At 54.5% G+C, this 17,823-nt stretch overlaps 1 protein-coding gene across 1 annotated transcript in view; it reads left to right on the top strand.

Annotated features, from left to right (window-relative positions):
* RHOT2 (ras homolog family member T2) overlaps positions 1-17,823 on the top strand; it is a 166,301-nt gene that overhangs the window by 74,543 nt on the left and 73,935 nt on the right. The window contains exons 7-10 of the mRNA XM_068243463.1: positions 1,987-2,095; positions 3,024-3,125; positions 4,110-4,208; positions 6,358-6,466. Coding sequence (XP_068099564.1) covers positions 1,987-2,095; positions 3,024-3,125; positions 4,110-4,208; positions 6,358-6,466 — 419 coding nt within the window. The remainder of the gene's footprint in view (positions 1-1,986; positions 2,096-3,023; positions 3,126-4,109; positions 4,209-6,357; positions 6,467-17,823) is intronic.

Below are 17,823 nucleotides of genomic sequence, written 5' to 3'. Positions count from 1 at the left end.
GCTGTTTCCTGTCTGTGTGTGTGACCCGTGTAAGCTGCTGTCTCCTGTCTGTGTGTGTGACCCGTGTAAGCTGCTGTTTCCTGTCTGTGTGTGTGTGACCCGTGTAAGCTGCTGTTCCCTGTCTGTGTGTGTGACCCGTGTAAGCTGCTGTTTCCTGTCTGTGTCTGTGACCCGTGTAAGCTGCTGTTTCCTGTCTGTGTCTGTGACCAGTGTAAGCTGCTGTTTCCTGTCTGTGTGTGTAACCCGTGTAAGCTGCTGTTTCCTGTCTGTGTGTGTGTGACCCCTGTAAGCTGCTGTTTCCTGTCTGTGTGTGTGACCCGTGTAAGCTGCCGTTTCCTGTCTGTGTGTGTGACCCGTGTAAGCTGCTGTTTCCTGTCTGTGTGCGTGACCCGTGTAGGCTGCTGTTTCCTGTCTGTGTGTGTGTGACCCGTGTAAACTGCTGTTTCCTGTCTGTGTGTGTGTGACCCGTGTAAGCTGCTGTTTCCTGTCTGTGTGTGTGTGACCGTGTAAGCTACTGTTTCCTGTCTGTGTGTGTGACCTGAGTAAGCTGCTGTTTCCTGTCGTTGTGTGTGACCCGTGTAAGCTGCTGTTTCCTGTCTGTGTGTGTGTGTGACCCGTGTAAGCTGCTGTTTCCTGTCTGTGTGTGTGACCCGTGTAGGCTGCTGTTTCGTGTGTGTGTGTGTTACCCGTGTAAGCTGCTGTTTCCTGTCTGTGTGTGTGTGTGTGACCTGTGTAAGCTGCTGTTTCCTGTCTGTGTGTGTGTGACCCGTGTAAGCTGCTGTTTCCTGTCTGTGTGTGTGTGACCCCTGTAAGCTGCTGTTTCCTGTTTGTGTGTGTGTGACCCGTGTAAGCTGCCGTTTTTTGTCTGTGTGTGTGTGACCCGTGTAAGCTGCTGTTTCCTGTCTGTGTGTGTGACCCCTGTAAGCTGCTGTTTCCTGTCTGTGTGTGTGACCCCTGTAAGCTGCTGTTTTCTGTCTGTGTGTGTGTGACCCGTGTAAGCTGCGGTTTCCTGTCTGTGTGTGTGACCCGTGTAAGCTGCTGTTTCCTGTCTGTGTCTGTGACCCGTGTAAGCTGCTGTTTCCTGTCTGTGGTTGTGACCCGTGTAAGCTGCCGTTTCCTGTCTGTGTGTGTGACTCGTGTAAGCTGCTGTTTCCTGTCTGTGTGTGTGACCCGTGTAAGCTGCTGTTTCCTGTCTGTGTGTGTGACCCGTGTAAGCTGCTGTTTCCTGTCTGTGTGTGTGTGTGACCCGTGTAAGCTGCTGTTTCCTGTCTGTGTGTGTGTGTGACCCATGTAAGCTGCTGTTTCCTGTCTGTGTGTGTGTGACCCCTGTAAGCTGCTGTTTCCTGTTTGTGTGTGTGTGACCCGTGTAAGCTGCCATTTCCTGTCTGTGTGTGTGACCCGTGTAAGCTGCTGTTTCCTGCCTGTGTGTGTGACCCGTGTAAGCTGCCGTTTCCTGTCTGTGTGACCCGTGTAAGCTGCTGTTTCCTGTGTGTGTGTGTGTGTGTGTGTGTGTGTGTGTGTGTGTGTGTGTGTGTGTGTGTGTGTGTGTGTGTGTGACACCCGTGTAAGCTGCTGTTTCCTGTCTGTGTGTGTGACCCGTGTAAGCTGCTGTTTCCTGTCTGTGTGTGTGACCCGTGTAAGCTGCTGTTTCCTGTCTGTGTGTGTGACCCCTGTAAGCTGCTGTTTCCTGTCTGTGTGTGTGTGACCCGTGTAAGCTGCGGTTTCCTGTCTGTGTCTGTGACCCGTGTAAGCTGCTGTTTCCTGTCTGTGTGTGTGTGACCCGTGTAAGCTGCTGTTTCCTGTCTGTGTGTGTGTGACCCGTGTAAGCTGCTGTTTCCTGTCTGTGTGTGTGACCCGTGTAAGCTGCGGTTTCCTGTCTGTGTGTGTGACCTGTGTAAGCTGCGGTTTCCTGTCTGTGTGTGTGACCCGTGTAAGCTGCTGTTTCCTGTTGGTCATTGTGGGCGTTTCCCTCTTCTGTCTGTGCAGACTTCCCATAATCCTCGTGGGGAACAAGTCAGACCTGCAGTGCGGCAGCTCCATGGAGTCCATCCTGCCCATCATGAACCAATTCTCAGAGATCGAGACATGTGTGGAGGTGAGAGCGTTTCCTGCACAGGTTATTATTTATTCATCAAGCACCAACATCTTCCGTAGCACTGTACATAGTACAAAACACATATTGGGGAACAAATGTACATGAGAAATTCAAGACACTGTACAGTCATGACATTGAATAGTAGAAATACAAATACATACATAGTTATGTGTAGGCTGAGATATCTCTACAGTTGGTACAAGTGCATGTGGTAAATTTACAGCAGTATGAGAAACACTAGGAGGAGGTCCCTGCCCTTGTGACAAGGAGGAGTCTGACCTTGTGAGCTTACAATGTAGAGGATAATTGGTTGAGACTTTACGGGAGGAGTCTGACCTTGTGAGCTTACAATCTAGAGTATAGTGGGGTGGAGACACTGGGGGAGGAGCCTGCCCTTGTGAGCTTACAGTCTAGAGGGTAGTGGGTGGAGACACTACAAGGAGGTCCCTGACCTTGTGAGCTTACACTCTAGCGGGTAGCGGGGAGGAGACACTACAAGGAGGTCCCTGACCGTGTGAGCTTACAGTCTACTCTAGAGGGTAGTGAGTGGAGACACTACAAGGAGGTCCCTGACCGTGTGAGCTTACAGTCTAGAGGGTAGTGGGGAGGAGACACTAAGGGGAGGAGCCTGGCCTTGTGAGCTTACAATGTAGAGGATAATTGGTGGAGACTTTATGGGAGGAGCCTGGCCATGTGAGCTTACAATCTAGAGGGTAGTGGGAGGGCAGTGAGAACAGGTGGAGTGTAACTGACCGTACTGAAGCCAAGAGATCAGCATGACAGTTGGGTAGCTGAACAGTGTAAATGCCAGTAAGCATGGTGCCCCCACATTCCTTTCACTTTAGGGGGTTTTCTTTTCACGCAGTGCATGTTATAAACCTAATCTTAAAAGATTAAAACAAACAGGAATTTTTTTTCCTCTTTCCAGTGTTCCGCTAAAAACCTCAAGAACATCTCGGAAGTCTTCTACTACGCCCAGAAAGCCGTGCTGCACCCCACTGCGCCCTTGTATGACCCCGAGGAGAAGCAGGTACCCCACAAACACAAACCTCTCCTCTGTGTGACCATCCGTGGTGTCAGACGCCACCTTCTGGTGATCCTGCGCAACCTCACTCTGCCCTGGCACACAGAAGGGGAGGAGTCTTCAGGGCTGGCTCAGTTAGAGGTTGGGGATAGGGATGAGGCTGTACTCTCACATGTGCTGAAGGAGGGGGGGGGTTGTGGATGAAGTTGATGTTGGGGTCTGGAGAGGGGGAGGAGTCTTCAGGTACGGCCGGGATGAGGCTGTACTCTCACACCTGCTGAGGTTGGGCTGTGGATGAGGTTTATGTTGGGGTCTGGATAGGGGAGGAGTTATGAAGGGGGAGGAGTCTTCAGGGATGGCTCAGTTAGAGGTTGGGTTGTGGATGAGGTTTATGTTGGGGTCTGGATAGGGGAGGAGTTATGAAGGGGGAGGAGTCTTCAGGGATGGCTCAGTTAGAGGTTGGGTTGTGGATGAGGTTTATGTTTGGGTCTGGATAGGGGAGGAGTTATGAAGGGGGAGGAGTCTTCAGGGATGGCTCAGTTAGAGGTTGGGTTGTGGATGAGGTTTATGTTGGGGTCTGGATAGGGGGAGGAGTTATGAAGGGGAGGACTCTTCAGGGATGGCTCAATTAGAGGTTGGGTTGTGGATGAGGTTTATGTTGGGGTCTGGATAGGGGAGGAGTTATGAAGGGGGAGGAGTCTTCAGGGATGGCTCAGTTAGAGGTTGGGTTTTGGATGAGGTTTATGTTGGGGTCTGGATAGGGGAGGAGTTATGAAGGGGGAGGAGTCCTTCAGGGATGGCTCAATTAGAGGTTGGGTTGTGGATGAGGTTTATGTTTGGGTCTGGAGAGGGGGAGGAGTCTTCAGGGACGGCTGGGATGAGGCTGTACTCTCACACCTGCTCCCACAGTGCTGACCTGGAGAAACGATTGCTTGCTCCTTGTTGCCCACGCCTGGTATAACACATTGCGTTGCCCGTATTGTCTTCCAGCTGAGGCCGCAGTGCAGGAAAGCTCTGACTCGGATCTTCACCATCTCCGACCAAGACAATAACCAGATAATGAGTGACGACGAGCTCAACTACTTCCAGGTATCCTTCACCAACCAACACCCATCCACCTTCATCCAATGTGCTTCGGGGGTGGGGGGTAGATGCATATCTCAGTAATATGAAGCCTGAGGATGGTCCAGGGGCTTCTCCGCTCCTCATACAGCCCACCCATCCAATACAAGGACCCTCTCCATCTTCTGGCTGCAACCCTGGAGAAGCCCCGCAGGTAAAACCGCTCTAGCACTGATTGTTCAGTCTGTACTGTGCATGAGTGTGTCGCTCTGCTGGTCATGTGTGGACCATACCACTCATGCACAGTGCAGATGCTGCTGGGCATGCGTGGACTATACCACTCGTGCACAGTGCAGATGCTGCTGGTGATGTGTGGACCGTACCACTCGTGCACAGTGCAGATGCTGCTGGTGATGTGTGGACCGTACCACTCGTGCACAGTGCAGATGCTGCTGGTCATGTGTGGACCGTACCACTCGTGCACAGTGCAGATGCTGCTGGTCATGTGTGGACCGTACCACTCGTGCACAGTGCAGATGCTGCTGGTGATGTGTGGACCGTGCCACTCGTGCACAGTGCAGATGCTGCTGGTGATGTGTGGACCGTACCACTCGTGCACAGTGCAGATGCTGCTGGTCATGTGTGGACCGTACCACTCGTGCACAGTGCAGATGCTGCTGGTCATGTGTGGACCGTACCACTCGTGTGTGCGCAGTGCAGATGCTGCTGGTTATGTGTGGACCGTACCACTCGTGCACAGTGCAGATGCTGCTGGTGATGTGTGGACCGTACCACTCCTGTGTGCACGGTGCAGATGCTGCTGGTGATGTGTGGACCGTACCACTCGTGCACAGTGCAGATGCTGCTGGTTATGTGTGGACCGTACCACTCGTGTGTGCACAGTGCAGATGCTGCTGGTGATGTTTGGACCGTATCACTCGTGTGTGCACAGTGCAGATGCTGCTGGTGATGTGTGGACCGTACCACTCGTGCACAGTGCAGATGCTGCTGGTGATAAATGGACCGTACCACTCGTGCACAGTGCAGAGGCTGCTGGTTGTGTGGACCGTACCACTCGTGTGTGCACAGTGCAGAGGCTGCTGGTTGTGTGGACCGTACCACTCGTGTGTGCACAGTGCAGATGCTGCTGGTGATGTGTGGACCGTACCGCTCGTGCACAGTGCATGCAGATGCTACTGGTGATGTGTGGACCGTACCACTCGTGTGTGCACAGTGCAGAGGCTGCTGGTGATGTGTGGACCGTACCACTCGTGTGTGCACAGTGCAGATGCTGCTGGTGATGTGTGGACCGTACCGCTCGTGCACAGTGCATGCAGATGCTACTGGTGATGTGTGGACCGTACCACTCGTGCACAGTGCAGATGCTGCTGGTTATGTGTGGACCGTACCGCTCGTGCACAGTGCATGCAGATGCTACTGGTGATGTGTGGACCGTACCACTCGTGTGTGCACAGTGCAGATGCTGCTAGTTATGTGTGGACCGTACCAGTCGTGCACAGTGCAGATGCTGCTGGTTATGTGTGGACCATACCACTCGTGTGTGCACAGTGCAGATGCTGGTCATGTGTGGAACGTACCACTCGTGCACAGTGCATGCAGATGCATGGTGGGAAGAATCCTGTCCCACAATGCTTTTCTGCTGAGTGGACAGGTCCCAAAGATGCTGCAACCTGGCATAATTGTCTGAATGTAAATCAGAGAGAGGAAAGATTATACAATTGGCAGACTTTGACTAGATCATTAATACACCAATATTATGGCATTCCCGTGTCCTCCCGTGTGTAATGGTCAGAGTCATTGATACCTGTGTGTAATGTGTGTCCTCCCGTGTGTCCTCCTGTGTGTCCTCCTGTGTGTCCTCCCGTGTGTCCTCCCGTGTGTCCCTCCCGTGTGTCCTCCCGTGTGTCCCTCCCGTGTGTCCTCCCGTGTGTAATGGTCAGACTCTGACTGAGTCATTGATACCTGTGTGTAATGTGTGTCCTCCCGTGTGTCTCCCGTGTGTCTCCCGTGTGTCCTCCCATGTGTCCCTCCCGTGTGTCCCTCCCGTGTGTCCCTCCCGTGTGTCCTCCCGTGTGTCCTCCTGTGTGTAATGGTCAGACTCTGACTGAGTCATTGATACCTGTGTGTAATGTGTGTCTTGTCTCCCGGGAGGTAGCAGTCCTGCTTCGGGAACCCGCTGGCACCTCAGGCCTTAGAAGACGTGAAGATGGTGGTGAGGAAGAACACGGCGGATGGCGTGCGGGACAACGGACTGACGCTAAGCGGTAAGGAATAATCTGTAGTATAACTGATAAAGACAGGGAACACCAAGAGCCCCAATAGTGCTATACGTACTGGATAAGGTGGCAATAAATTCGTATTTCTAGATACTCACAAGTCAGGGTTACCATTAGGCAACCACTGTATAGGCAGGTAAGGAGATTGTCCTGACCCCACTCAGGATTAAGAAGTCGCTCTCTGTAGACAGGAAAGAAGGGTAGCAACTCTCCACCAGGTGTGGACTCCAAATTGTATATAAGGAACAGAGGCGCCAAAAGTATAAAATTAGATTAAATGAGCTTAAAAACCAACTCAAATGGCAAAAATGAGGGAGGAAGTGGTGGTTTTACCTCCCTCAAGCAGACGCAACTGCGATTCAAACACATTTATTATAAACTCCCCCAGAAATTTTGCAACGCGTTTCTCAGGCTCAATCCCGTTTCATCAGGCAATACAGGGAGTAGTATCAAGCGATCTACACAAGGATTCAAGATAAGCACCTCTGTAGTATAACTGATAATTCAGACCTCTTCCTTCACAGCAGATCCGAGGTTCAGACCTCTTCCTTCACAGGAGATCCGGGGTTCAGACCTCTTCCTTCACAGGAGATCCGGGGTTCAGACCTCTTCCCTCACAGGAGATCCGGGGTTCAGACCTCTTCCTTCACAGGAGATCCGGGGTTCAGACCTCTTCCCTCACAGCAGATCTGCGGTGCAGACCTCTTCCTTCACAGCAGATCCGGGGTGCAGACCTCTTCCCTCACAGCAGATCCAGGGTGCAGACCTCTTCCCTCACAGGAGATCCGGGATTCAGACCTCTTCCCTCACAGGAGATCCGGGGTGCAGACCTCTTCCCTCACAGGAGATCCGGGGCTCAGACCTCTTCCCTCACAGCAGATCCGGGGTGCAGACCTCTTCCCTCACAGGAGATCCGGGGTGCAGACCTCTTCCCTCACAGGAGATCCGGGGTGCAGACCTCTTCCCTCACAGGAGATCCGGGGCTCAGACCTCTTCCCTCACAGCAGATCCGGGGTGCAGACCTCTTCCCTCACAGCAGATCCGGGGTGCAGACCTCTTCCTTCACAGCAGATCCGAGGTTCAGACCTCCTCCTTCACAGGAGATCTGGGGTTCAGACCTCTTCCCTTGCAGCAGATCCGGGGTGCAGACCTCTTCTTTCACAGCAAATCCGGGGTGCAGACCTCTTCCCCCACAGTAAATCCGGGGTGCAGACCTCTTCCCCCACAGCAGATCCGGGGTGCAGACCTCTTCTTTCACAGCAAATCCGGGGTGCAGACCTCTTCCCCCACAGCAAATCCGGGGTGCAGACCTCTTCCCCCACAGCAGATCCGGGGTGCAGACCTCTTCCCCCACAGCAGATCCGGGGTGTAGACCTCTTCCTTCACAGCAGATCCGGGGTGCAGACTTCTTCCTTCACAGCAGATCCAGGGCTCAGACCTCTTCCCTCACAGGAGATCCGGGGTGCAGACCTCTTCCCTCACAGCAGATCCGGGGTTCAGACCTCTTCCCTCACAGCAGATCCGGGGTGCAGACCTCTTCCCTCACAGCAGATCCGGGGTGCAGACCTCTTCCTTCACAGCAGATCCGGGGTGCAGACCTCTTCCCTCACAGCAGATCCGGGGTGCAGACCTCTTCCCTCACAGCAGATCCGGGGTGCAGACCTCTTCCCTCACAGGAGATCCGGGGTGCAGACTTCTTCCTTCACAGCAGATCCGGGGTGCAGACTTCTTCCTTCACAGCAGATCCGGGGTTCAGACCTCTTCCTTCACAGCAGATCCGGGGTGCAGACCTCGTCCCTCACAGCAGATCCGGGGTGCAGACCTCTTCCCTCACAGGAGATCTGGGGTGCAGACCTCTTCTCGCACAGCAAATCCGGGGTGCAGACCTCTTCCTTCACAGCAGATCCGGGGTGCAGACCTCTTCCTTCACAGCAGATCCGGGGTTCAGACCTCTTCCCTCACAGCAGATCCGGGGTTGCAGACCTCTTCCTTCACAGGAGATCCGGGGTTCAGACCTCTTACTTCACAGCAAATCCGGGGTGCAGACCTCTTCTCTCACAGCAGATCCGGGGTGCAGACCTCTTCCCTCACAGCAGATCCGGGGTGCAGACCTCTTCCCTCACAGCAGATCCGGGGTGCAGACCTCTTCCCTCACAGCAGATCCGGGGTGCAGACCTCTTCTCTCACAGCAGATCCGGGGTGCAGACCTCTTCCTTCACAGCAGATCCGGGGTGCAGACCTCTTCCCTCACAGCAGATCCGGGGTGCAGACCTCTTCCCTCACAGCAGATCCGGGGTGCAGACCTCTTCCCTCACAGCAGATCCGGGGTGCAGACCTCTTCCCTCACAGCAGATCCGGGGTGCAGACCTCTTCCCTCACAGCAGATCCGGGGTGCAGACCTCTTCCCTCACAGGAGATCTGGGGTGCAGACCTCTTCTCGCACAGCAAATCCGGGGTGCAGACCTCTTCCTTCACAGCAGATCCGGGGTGCAGACCTCTTCCTTCACAGCAGATCCGGGGTTCAGACCTCTTCCCTCACAGCAGATCCGGGGTGCAGACCTCTTCCTTCACAGGAGATCCGGGGTTCAGACCTCTTCCTTCACAGCAAATCCGGGGTGCAGACCTCTTCTCTCACAGCAGATCCGGGGTGCAGACCTCTTCCCTCACAGCAGATCCGGGGTGCAGACCTCTTCCCTCACAGCAGATCCGGGGTGCAGACCTCTTCTCTCACAGCAGATCCGGGGTGCAGACCTCTTCCTTCACAGCAGATCCGGGGTGCAGACCTCTTCCCTCACAGCAGATCCGGGGTGCAGACCTCTTCCCTCACAGCAGATCCGGGGTGCAGACCTCTTCCCTCACAGCAGATCCGGGGTGCAGACCTCTTCCCTCACAGCAGATCCGGGGTGCAGACCTCTTCCCTCACAGCAGATCCGGGGTGCAGACCTCTTCCCTCACAGCAGATCCGGGGTGCAGACCTCTTCCCTCACAGCAGATCCGGGGTGCAGACCTCTTCCCTCACAGCAGATCCGGGGTGCAGACCTCTTCCCTCACAGGAGATCCGGGGTGCAGACCTCTTCCCTCACAGGAGATCCGGGGTGCAGACCTCTTCCCTCACAGGAGATCCGGGGTGCAGACCTCTTCCCTCACAGGAGATCCGGGGTGCAGACCTCTTCCCTCACAGCAGATCCGGGGTGCAGACCTCTTCCCTCACAGCAGATCCGGGGTGCAGACCTCTTCCCTCACAGCAGATCTGGGGTGCAGACCTCTTCCCTCACAGCAGACCCGGGGTGCAGACCTCTTACCTCACAGGAGATCCGGGGTGCAGACCTCTTCCTTCACAGGAGATCCGGGGTGCAGACTTCTTCCTTCACAGCAGATCCGGGGTGCAGACTTCTTCCTTCACAGCAGATCCGGGGTGCAGACCTCGTCCCTCACAGCAGATCCGGGGTGCAGACCTCGTCCCTCACAGCGGATCCGGGGTGCAGACCTCTTCCCTCACAGGAGATCTGGGGTGCAGACCTCTTCTCGCACAGCAAATCCGGGGTGCAGACCTCTTCCTTCACAGCAGATCCGGGGTGCAGACCTCTTCCTTCACAGCAGATCCGGGGTTCAGATCTCTTCCCTCACAGCAGATCCGGGGTGCAGACCTCTTCCTTCACAGCAAATCCGGGGTGCAGACCTCTTCCTTCACAGCAGATCCGGGGTGCAGACCTCTTCCTTCACAGCAGATCCGGGGTTCAGACCTCTTCCCTCACAGCAGATCCGGGGTGCAGATCTCTTCCTTCACAGGAGATCCGGGGTTCAGACCTCTTCCTTCACAGCAAATCCGGGGTGCAGACCTCTTCTCTCACAGCAGATCCGTGGTGCAGACCTCTTCCCTCACAGCAGATCCGGGGTGCAGACCTCTTCTCTCACAGCAGATCCGGGGTGCAGACCTCTTCCTTCACAGCAGATCCGGGGTGCAGACCTCTTCCCTCACAGCAGATCCGGGGTGCAGACCTCTTCCCTCACAGCAGATCCGGGGTGCAGACCTCTTCCCTCACAGCAGATCCGGGGTGCAGACCTCTTCCCTCACAGCAGATCCGGGGTGCAGACCTCTTCCCTCACAGCAGATCCGGGGTGCAGACCTCTTCCCTCACAGCAGATCCGGGGTGCAGACCTCTTCCCTCACAGCAGATCCGGGGTGCAGACCTCTTCCCTCACAGCAGATCCGGGGTGCAGACCTCTTCCCTCACAGGAGATCCGGGGTGCAGACCTCTTCCCTCACAGGAGATCCGGGGTGCAGACCTCTTCCCTCACAGGAGATCCGGGGTGCAGACCTCTTCCCTCACAGCAGATCCGGGGTGCAGACCTCTTCCCTCACAGCAGATCCGGGGTGCAGACCTCTTCCCTCACAGCAGATCCGGGGTGCAGACCTCTTCCCTCACAGCAGATCCGGGGTGCAGACCTCTTCCCTCACAGGAGATCCGGGGTGCAGACCTCTTCCCTCACAGGAGATCCGGGGTGCAGACCTCTTCCCTCACAGGAGATCCGGGGTGCAGACCTCTTCCCTCACAGCAGATCCGGGGTGCAGACCTCTTCCCTCACAGCAGATCTGGGGTGCAGACCTCTTCCCTCACAGCAGACCCGGGGTGCAGACCTCTTACCTCACAGGAGATCCGGGGTGCAGACCTCTTCCTTCACAGGAGATCCGGGGTGCAGAATTCTTCCTTCACAGCAGATCCGGGGTGCAGACTTCTTCCTTCACAGCAGATCCGGGGTGCAGACCTCTTCCCTCACAGCAGATCCGGGGTGCAGACCTCTTCCCTCACAGGAGATCCGGGATGCAGACCTCTTCCCTCACAGCAGATCCGGGGTGCAGACCTCTTCCCTCACAGCAGATCTGCGGTGCAGACCTCTTCCCTCACAGCAGATCCGGGGTGCAGACCTCTTCCCTCACAGCAGATCCGGGGTGCAGACTTCTTCCCTCACAGCAGATCCGGGGTGCAGACCTCTTCCCTCACAGCAGATCCGGGGTGCAGACCTCTTCCCTCACAGCAGATCCGGGGTGCAGACCTCTTCCCTCACAGCAGATCCGGGGTGCAGACCTCTTCCTTCACAGCAGATCCGGGGTGCAGACCTCGTCCCTCACAGCAGATCCGGGGTGCAGACCTCTTTCCTCACAGGAGATCTGGGGTGCAGACCTCTTCTCGCACAGCAAATCCGGGGTGCAGACCTCTTCCTTCACAGCAGATCCGGGGTGCAGACCTCTTCCTTCACAGCAGATCCGGGGTTCAGACCTCTTCCCTCACAGCAGATCCGGGGTGCAGACCTCTTCCTTCACAGGAGATCCGGGGTTCAGACCTCTTCCTTCACAGCAAATCCGGGGTGCAGACCTCTTCTCTCACAGCAGATCCGGGGTGCAGACCTCTTCCCTCACAGCAGATCCGGGGTGCAGACCTCTTCTCTCACAGCAGATCCGGGGTGCAGACCTCTTCCTTCACAGCAGATCCGGGGTGCAGACCTCTTCCCTCACAGCAGATCCGGGGTGCAGACCTCTTCCCTCACAGCAGATCCGGGGTGCAGACCTCTTCCCTCACAGCAGATCCGGGGTGCAGACCTCTTCCCTCACAGCAGATCCGGGGTGCAGACCTCTTCCTTCACAGCAGATCCGGGGTGCAGACCTCTTCCCTCACAGCAGATCCGGGGTGCAGACCTCTTCCCTCACAGCAGATCCGGGGTGCAGACCTCTTCCCTCACAGCAGATCCGGGGTGCAGACCTCTTCCCTCACAGCAGATCCGGGGTGCAGACCTCTTCCCTCACAGCAGATCCGGGGTGCAGACCTCTTCCCTCACAGCAGATCCGGGGTGCAGACCTCTTCCCTCACAGCAGATCCGGGGTGCAGACCTCTTCCCTCACAGCAGATCCGGGGTGCAGACCTCTTCCCTCACAGCAGATCCGGGGTGCAGACCTCTTCCCTCACAGGAGATCCGGGGTGCAGACCTCTTCCCTCACAGGAGATCCGGGGTGCAGACCTCTTCCCTCACAGGAGATCCGGGGTGCAGACCTCTTCCCTCACAGCAGATCCGGGGTGCAGACCTCTTCCCTCACAGCAGATCCGGGGTGCAGACCTCTTCCCTCACAGCAGATCCGGGGTGCAGACCTCTTCCCTCACAGCAGATCCGGGGTGCAGACCTCTTCCCTCACAGGAGATCCGGGGTGCAGACCTCTTCCCTCACAGGAGATCCGGGGTGCAGACCTCTTCCCTCACAGGAGATCCGGGGTGCAGACCTCTTCCCTCACAGGAGATCCGGGGTGCAGACCTCTTCCCTCACAGCAGATCCGGGGTGCAGACCTCTTCCCTCACAGCAGATCTGGGGTGCAGACCTCTTCCCTCACAGCAGACCCGGGGTGCAGACCTCTTACCTCACAGGAGATCCGGGGTGCAGACCTCTTCCTTCACAGCAGATCCGGGGTGCAGACCTCGTCCCTCACAGCAGATCCGGGGTGCAGACCTCTTCCCTCACAGGAGATCTGGGGTGCAGACCTCTTCTCGCACAGCAAATCCGGGGTGCAGACCTCTTCCTTCACAGCAGATCCGGGGTGCAGACCTCTTCCTTCACAGCAGATCCGGGGTTCAGACCTCTTCCCTCACAGCAGATCCGGGGTGCAGACCTCTTCCTTCACAGGAGATCCGGGGTTCAGACCTCTTCCTTCACAGCAAATCCGGGGTGCAGACCTCTTCTCTCACAGCAGATCCGGGGTGCAGACCTCTTCCCTCACAGCAGATCCGGGGTGCAGACCTCTTCTCTCACAGCAGATCCGGGGTGCAGACCTCTTCCTTCACAGCAGATCCTTGGTGCAGACCTCTTCCCTCACAGCAGATCCGGGGTGCAGACCTCTTCCCTCACAGCAGATCCGGGGTGCAGACCTCTTCCCTCACAGCAGATCCGGGGTGCAGACCTCTTCCCTCACAGCAGATCCGGGGTGCAGACCTCTTCCCTCACAGCAGATCCGGGGTGCAGACCTCTTCCCTCACAGCAGATCCGGGGTGCAGACCTCTTCCCTCACAGGAGATCCGGGGTGCAGACCTCTTCCCTCACAGGAGATCCGGGGTGCAGACCTCTTCCCTCACAGGAGATCCGGGGTGCAGACCTCTTCCCTCACAGGAGATCCGGGGTGCAGACCTCTTCCCTCACAGCAGATCCGGGGTGCAGACCTCTTCCCTCACAGCAGATCCGGGGTGCAGACCTCTTCCCTCACAGCAGATCCGGGGTGCAGACCTCTTCCCTCACAGCAGATCCGGGGTGCAGACCTCTTCCCTCACAGCAGATCCGGGGTGCAGACCTCTTCTCTCACAGCAGATCCGGGGTGCAGACCTCTTCCCTCACAGCAGATCCGGGGTGCAGACCTCTTCCCTCACAGCAGATCTGGGGTGCAGACCTCTTCCCTCACAGCAGACCCGGGGTGCAGACCTCTTACCTCACAGGAGATCCGGGGTGCAGACCTCTTCCCTCACAGGAGATCCGGGGTGCAGACCTCTTCCTTCACAGGAGATCCGGGATGCAGACCTCTTCCCTCACAGCAGATCCGGGGTGCAGACCTCTACCCTCACAGCAGATCCGGGGGTCAGGCCTCTTCCCTCACAGCAGATCCGGGGTGCAGACCTCTTCCCTCACAGCAGATCCGAGGTGCAGACCTTTTCACTCACAGCAGATCCGGGGTGCAGACCTCTTCCCTTACAGGAGATCCGGGGTGCAGACCTCTTCCCTCACAGGAGATCCGGGGTGCAGACCTCTTCCCTCACAGCAGATCCGGGGCTCAGGCCTCTTCCCTCACAGGAGATCCGGGGTGCAGACCTCTTCCCTCACAGCAGATCCGGGGTGCAGACCTCTTCCCTCACAGCAGATCCGGGGCTCAGGCCTCTTCCCTCAGAGCAGATCCGGGGCGCAGACCTCTTCCCTCACAGCAGATCCGGGGCTCAGGCCTCTTCCCTCACAGGAGATTCGGGGTGCAGACCTCTTCCCTCACAGCAGATCCGGGGCTCAGGCCTCTTCCCTCACAGCAGATCCGGGGCTCAGGCCTCTTCCCTCACAGGAGATCCGTGGTGCAGACCTCTTCCCTCACAGCAGATCCGGGGTGCAGACCTCTTCCCTCACAGCAGATCCGGGGTGCAGACCTCTTCCCTCACAGCAGATCCGGGGTGCAGACCTCTTCCCTCACAGCAGATCCGGGGCTCAGGCCTCTTCCCTCACAGCAGATCCGGGGTGCAGACCTCTTCCCTCACAGCAGATCCGGGGTGCAGACCTCTTCCCTCACAGCAGATCCGGGGTGCAGACCTCTTCCCTCACAGCAGATCCGGGGTGCAGACCTCTTTCCTCACAGCAGATCCGGGGCTCAGGCCTCTTCCCTCACAGGAGATCCGGGGTGCAGACCTCTTCCCTCACAGCAGATCCGGGGTTCAGAGCAGCTTCTTTGTGAGTATTGCTCACCGCAATAAATCTTTATTTCACGAGTCCCATAATCCGAGTGAGGCCTCCTGTACTGACACGATGTGCTGCTCCCGCGGATCCCTTTCTTATCACTTGCAAAAGCAGGGATAGCTTGAAAGTGATAAAACTCGCAGGGACGCCTCCATACCACATCCCTGCTTGCGTTTTCTGCATCCCAACCAACCAGAGGAAAATCACGAACGCAATCGCAGAATAATCGTTTCCACGATCACCAGTAAATGTAGGAATGTAAATCAGGGACAGGAAAGGTTTTACAAGGGGTGACACTGACTGAATTATGTACTGGTGAATACTGCAAATATGAGCACTTTTATTCCTTTATATTATTAATATGATATCATGATGACCTGGTGTTGCCCGGGAATGTATTTGGCTGGTGTTGGCTCCGCATACTTTTTCTAACCCTAACACACAATTACTCACTGACCAAGTTTGTGAGCTTTGCGGTGTTTGGCATGAATAATTTGCACTGAAATGAAACAAATCTGATTGGCTGTTTGTGGCTCCGCCCCCTTTTCTGAATTTGAACCCCAGTCACCCAATGACCAACTGTACCAGGTTTGAGGCCTGTGCCATTAACAGTGCAAGAATGGCAGAAATTTTAATATTCCCCTTAAAAATCAACAGGTGATTTTTGATTGGCTTTTTTAGGCTTCACCCACTTCTCTGAATATTAATCCCAGTCACCCAGTAACCAGCTATGCTAAGTTTGAGAACCCTGCCATTAACAGTGAAGAAGGGCTGCAGTTTACAATTTCCCAGGGAAATCTGTTTTTTACTCCACCCACTTTTTGTAACCTGGACACACAGTCACTACTCAATGACCAAGTTTGTGAGCTTTCAGGTTCCTGGCATCAAAATTGTGTGAATGGAATTAGTTTATCCAGCACAGAAATCTGATTGGCTGTTTGTGGCTCCGCCCCTTTAGTGAAGTAGAACCCCAGTCACTTAATGACCGACTAAAGCAGGTTTGAGGCCTCTGCCATTAACAGTGTAAGAATGGCAGCAGTGTCAATATTCCCCTTGAAAATCAATAGGTGAATTTTTTGATTGGCTGTTGTAGGCTCCACCCATTTTTCTGAATATTAATTCTAGTCACCAACTGTGTCACGTTTGAGAACCCTGCTATTAACAGTGTAAGAAAAGCTGCAGTTTACATTTTCCCATGTAAAAAGTTTGTTGTTTTTGGCTCCGCCCACTATTTCTAACCTTGACATACAGTCACTCAATGACCAAGTTTATGAGTTTTGGGGTCCTTGGCATCGATAAGTTGCAATTTCCCACTGAAATTAAACAAATCTGATTGGCTGTTTTTGGCCCCGCCCCTTTAGTGAATTTGGACCCCAGTCACCCAATGACTGACTGTATCAGGTTTGAGACCTCGGCCATTAACAGTGTAAGAATGGTAGCAATGTGAATATTCCCCTTGACAATCAATAGGTGAATTTTGATTGGCTGTTGTAGGCTCCACCCACTTTCTAACTATTAATCCCAGTCACTCAGTGGCCCACTGTGTCAAGTTTGGGAACCCTGCCATTAACAGTGTAAGGATGGCTGCAGTTTATAGTTTCCCATGTAAAAAATGAAGTTGTTGGCGCTGCCCACTTTTTCTAACCTTGACATACAGTCACTAAATTATCAAGTTTATGAGCTTTGGGGTCCTTGGTATCAATAATTTGTATATTCCCATTAAAATTACGCAAATCTGATTGGCTGTTTGTGGCTCTGCCCCTTTCTGAATTTAAACACCAAGCACCCAGTGACCAACTGTACCAGGTTTGAGGCATCTGCTACTGACAGTGTAAGAATGGCAGCAATTAAAAAATTCCCCTTGAAAATCAATAGGTAAATTTTAATTGGCTGTTGTAGGCTCCACCCATTTTCCTGAATAGTAATCCCAGTCACCCAGTGACCAAATGTGAAAAGTTTGAGTACCCTGCCATTAACAGTGTAAGAAGCGCTGCAGTTTATATTTGACCAGTGAAATATGTTTTGGCCCCGCCCATTTTTGTAACCTGGACACACAGTCACTCAATGACCAAGTTTGTGAGCTTTCGGGTTCCTGGCATCAAAATGTGTGAATAGTAGCAGTTTATCCACCACGGAAATCTGATTGGCTGTTTGTGGCCCCGCCCCTTTAGTGAATTTGAACCCTAGTCACTCAATGACTGACTGTAGCAAGTTTGAAGCCTCTGCCATTAAAAGTGTAAGAATGGCAGCAGTTTCAATATTCCCCTTTAAAATCAATTGGTGAATTTTGATTGGCTGTTGTAGGCTCCACCCACTTTCCTGAATCTTAATCTCATTCACCCAGTGACCAAGTGTGCCAAGTTGAAAACCCTGCGATTAACAGTGTGTAAATGGTTGCAGTTTACATTTTCCCATTTAAAATAAATGGCTGAAATTTGGCTGTTTTATGCTCCGCCCACTTTTCCTGGATTTGTAACCTCGGTCACCAAGTGACCACCTGTGCCAAGTGTGGGGACTCTGGCTTGATTACTGTGAGAATAGCAGCCTTTTACATTATTTCCATTGACATAATTGGGTGAAATCTGATTTGCTGTTTGTAGCTCCGCCCAGGTGTGCAGGGGGGACGCGAGACCCCCAGAACATATCATCCCAGGTAGTAAGGGATCTGTATACCAAGTTTCGTTCAAATCGGTCAAGGGGTTTTCGAGTGATCGCGGCACATACACACATACATACTTACATACATACATACATACACACACACACACACACACTACACACACACACACACTATACACACACACACACACTATACACACACACACACTGTACACACACACACACTGTACACACACACACACACACCGTACACACACACACTG

Source organism: Hyperolius riggenbachi, chromosome 7 (assembly GCF_040937935.1).
Source record: "Hyperolius riggenbachi isolate aHypRig1 chromosome 7, aHypRig1.pri, whole genome shotgun sequence".
Lineage (NCBI taxonomy): Eukaryota > Metazoa > Chordata > Amphibia > Anura > Hyperoliidae > Hyperolius > Hyperolius riggenbachi.
The sequence above is the reverse complement of the archived record's forward strand: the minus strand, read 5'-3'. Positions and strand labels throughout refer to the sequence as shown.